The following is a 1,077-nucleotide window of genomic DNA, read 5'->3' on the forward strand; positions in this document are numbered from 1 at the left end:
GCGGCCCCAGCACCTTCCCGGACACCCTGGGTGAGCCCTGGCCCCTCCCCTCCCAGGATGCCCTGTTCCGGGCCCAGCACGGGGTGGCGTGCTGCCCTTGGTTCCTGCTGCCTCCCGTGCCTGCTCTCAGCTAGTTCCCTCTGCCCGGCTCACCGAGCACCTGCTGTGTGCCGCCCCGGCAGCCTTGGGGTGCAGATGGCATCACAGCTCCTCCTTCCAGGAGCTACCTCACCCCGAGTTGCCAGGCACGCAGACCAGGGGCAGCTGGTGCCTGTATCCAGGGTCAGATCCTGGCTGCCTGGGGTAATCAGGGAAGGCTTCCTTGTGGAGGTGGCCCTTCACTGGAGCCTCACAGAGGGCACAGTTGGGAGAATAGGGGCAGCCAGGGTGACCAGCAATGAGAGACAGAACTCTGATGGCCCTGGAGCGTCATGAGAACCGAGGCCGGAGGAGCGAGGGTAGGCGAGGGCAGATCTGCCTGTTGCTATGGCCAGTGGCCCTCCAGGAAGGGAACTGCCCTGGGCGTTCCTGGCCCGTCTGCAGCCTAGACCAGTGGGACCTTTCAGTTATTCTGCGGGCCCCATGGGGGTTCCGGGCCACGTCCCAGAGGGAGAGAGTGGCAGCGGAGGCTGAGGTCCTGGGCCTTGGAGGGTGGGTGGAGCCCGTCTCGGGGAGAGCCTTCCTTGCAGTCACACTGTGACACTTCTCCTCCGGGGGCACAGGTGGTACCGGAAGCTCTGTCCCCGGCTGGATGACCCTGCGTGGACCCCGGGCCCCAGCCTCCTCAGCCTGCAGATGCGCGTCACCCCCAAGCTCATGGCGCTGACCTGGGACGGCTTCCCCCTGCACTTCTCAGAGCGGCACGGCTGGGGCTACCTGGTGCCCGGGCGGCGGGACAACCTGGCTAAGGTGCCATCGTCGGGGGTGGCCTGCCCCTACAGGTGAGGCTCCGGCTGGGGCCGGGGAGGGAGCTGAGCTCCCGGGATCCTTCCTGCTGGGGAAGGACGAGGGCCTGAGGCTGGGTTCTAGCTCCCTTTTCACGGCCCCTCCCCCTCTGGGCTCAGAGCCAGGTGCTCG

At 67.3% G+C, this 1,077-nt stretch overlaps 1 protein-coding gene across 1 annotated transcript in view; it reads left to right on the plus strand.

Moving 5' to 3' along the window:
* The window catches only part of POLG (polymerase (DNA directed), gamma), a gene marked incomplete at its 5' end in the record, with an annotated part of 16,680 nt that overhangs the window by 8,545 nt on the left and 7,058 nt on the right, over window positions 1–1,077 (plus strand). The window contains 2 exons of the mRNA XM_015559168.1: window positions 2–30; window positions 723–941. Of these exons, the coding sequence (XP_015414654.1) occupies window positions 2–30; window positions 723–941 (248 nt within the window). The remainder of the gene's footprint in view (window position 1; window positions 31–722; window positions 942–1,077) is intronic.

The sequence above is a fragment of the Myotis davidii genome, unplaced genomic scaffold (assembly GCF_000327345.1).
Source record: "Myotis davidii unplaced genomic scaffold, ASM32734v1 scaffold954, whole genome shotgun sequence".
Classification (NCBI taxonomy): Eukaryota; Metazoa; Chordata; class Mammalia; order Chiroptera; family Vespertilionidae; genus Myotis; species Myotis davidii.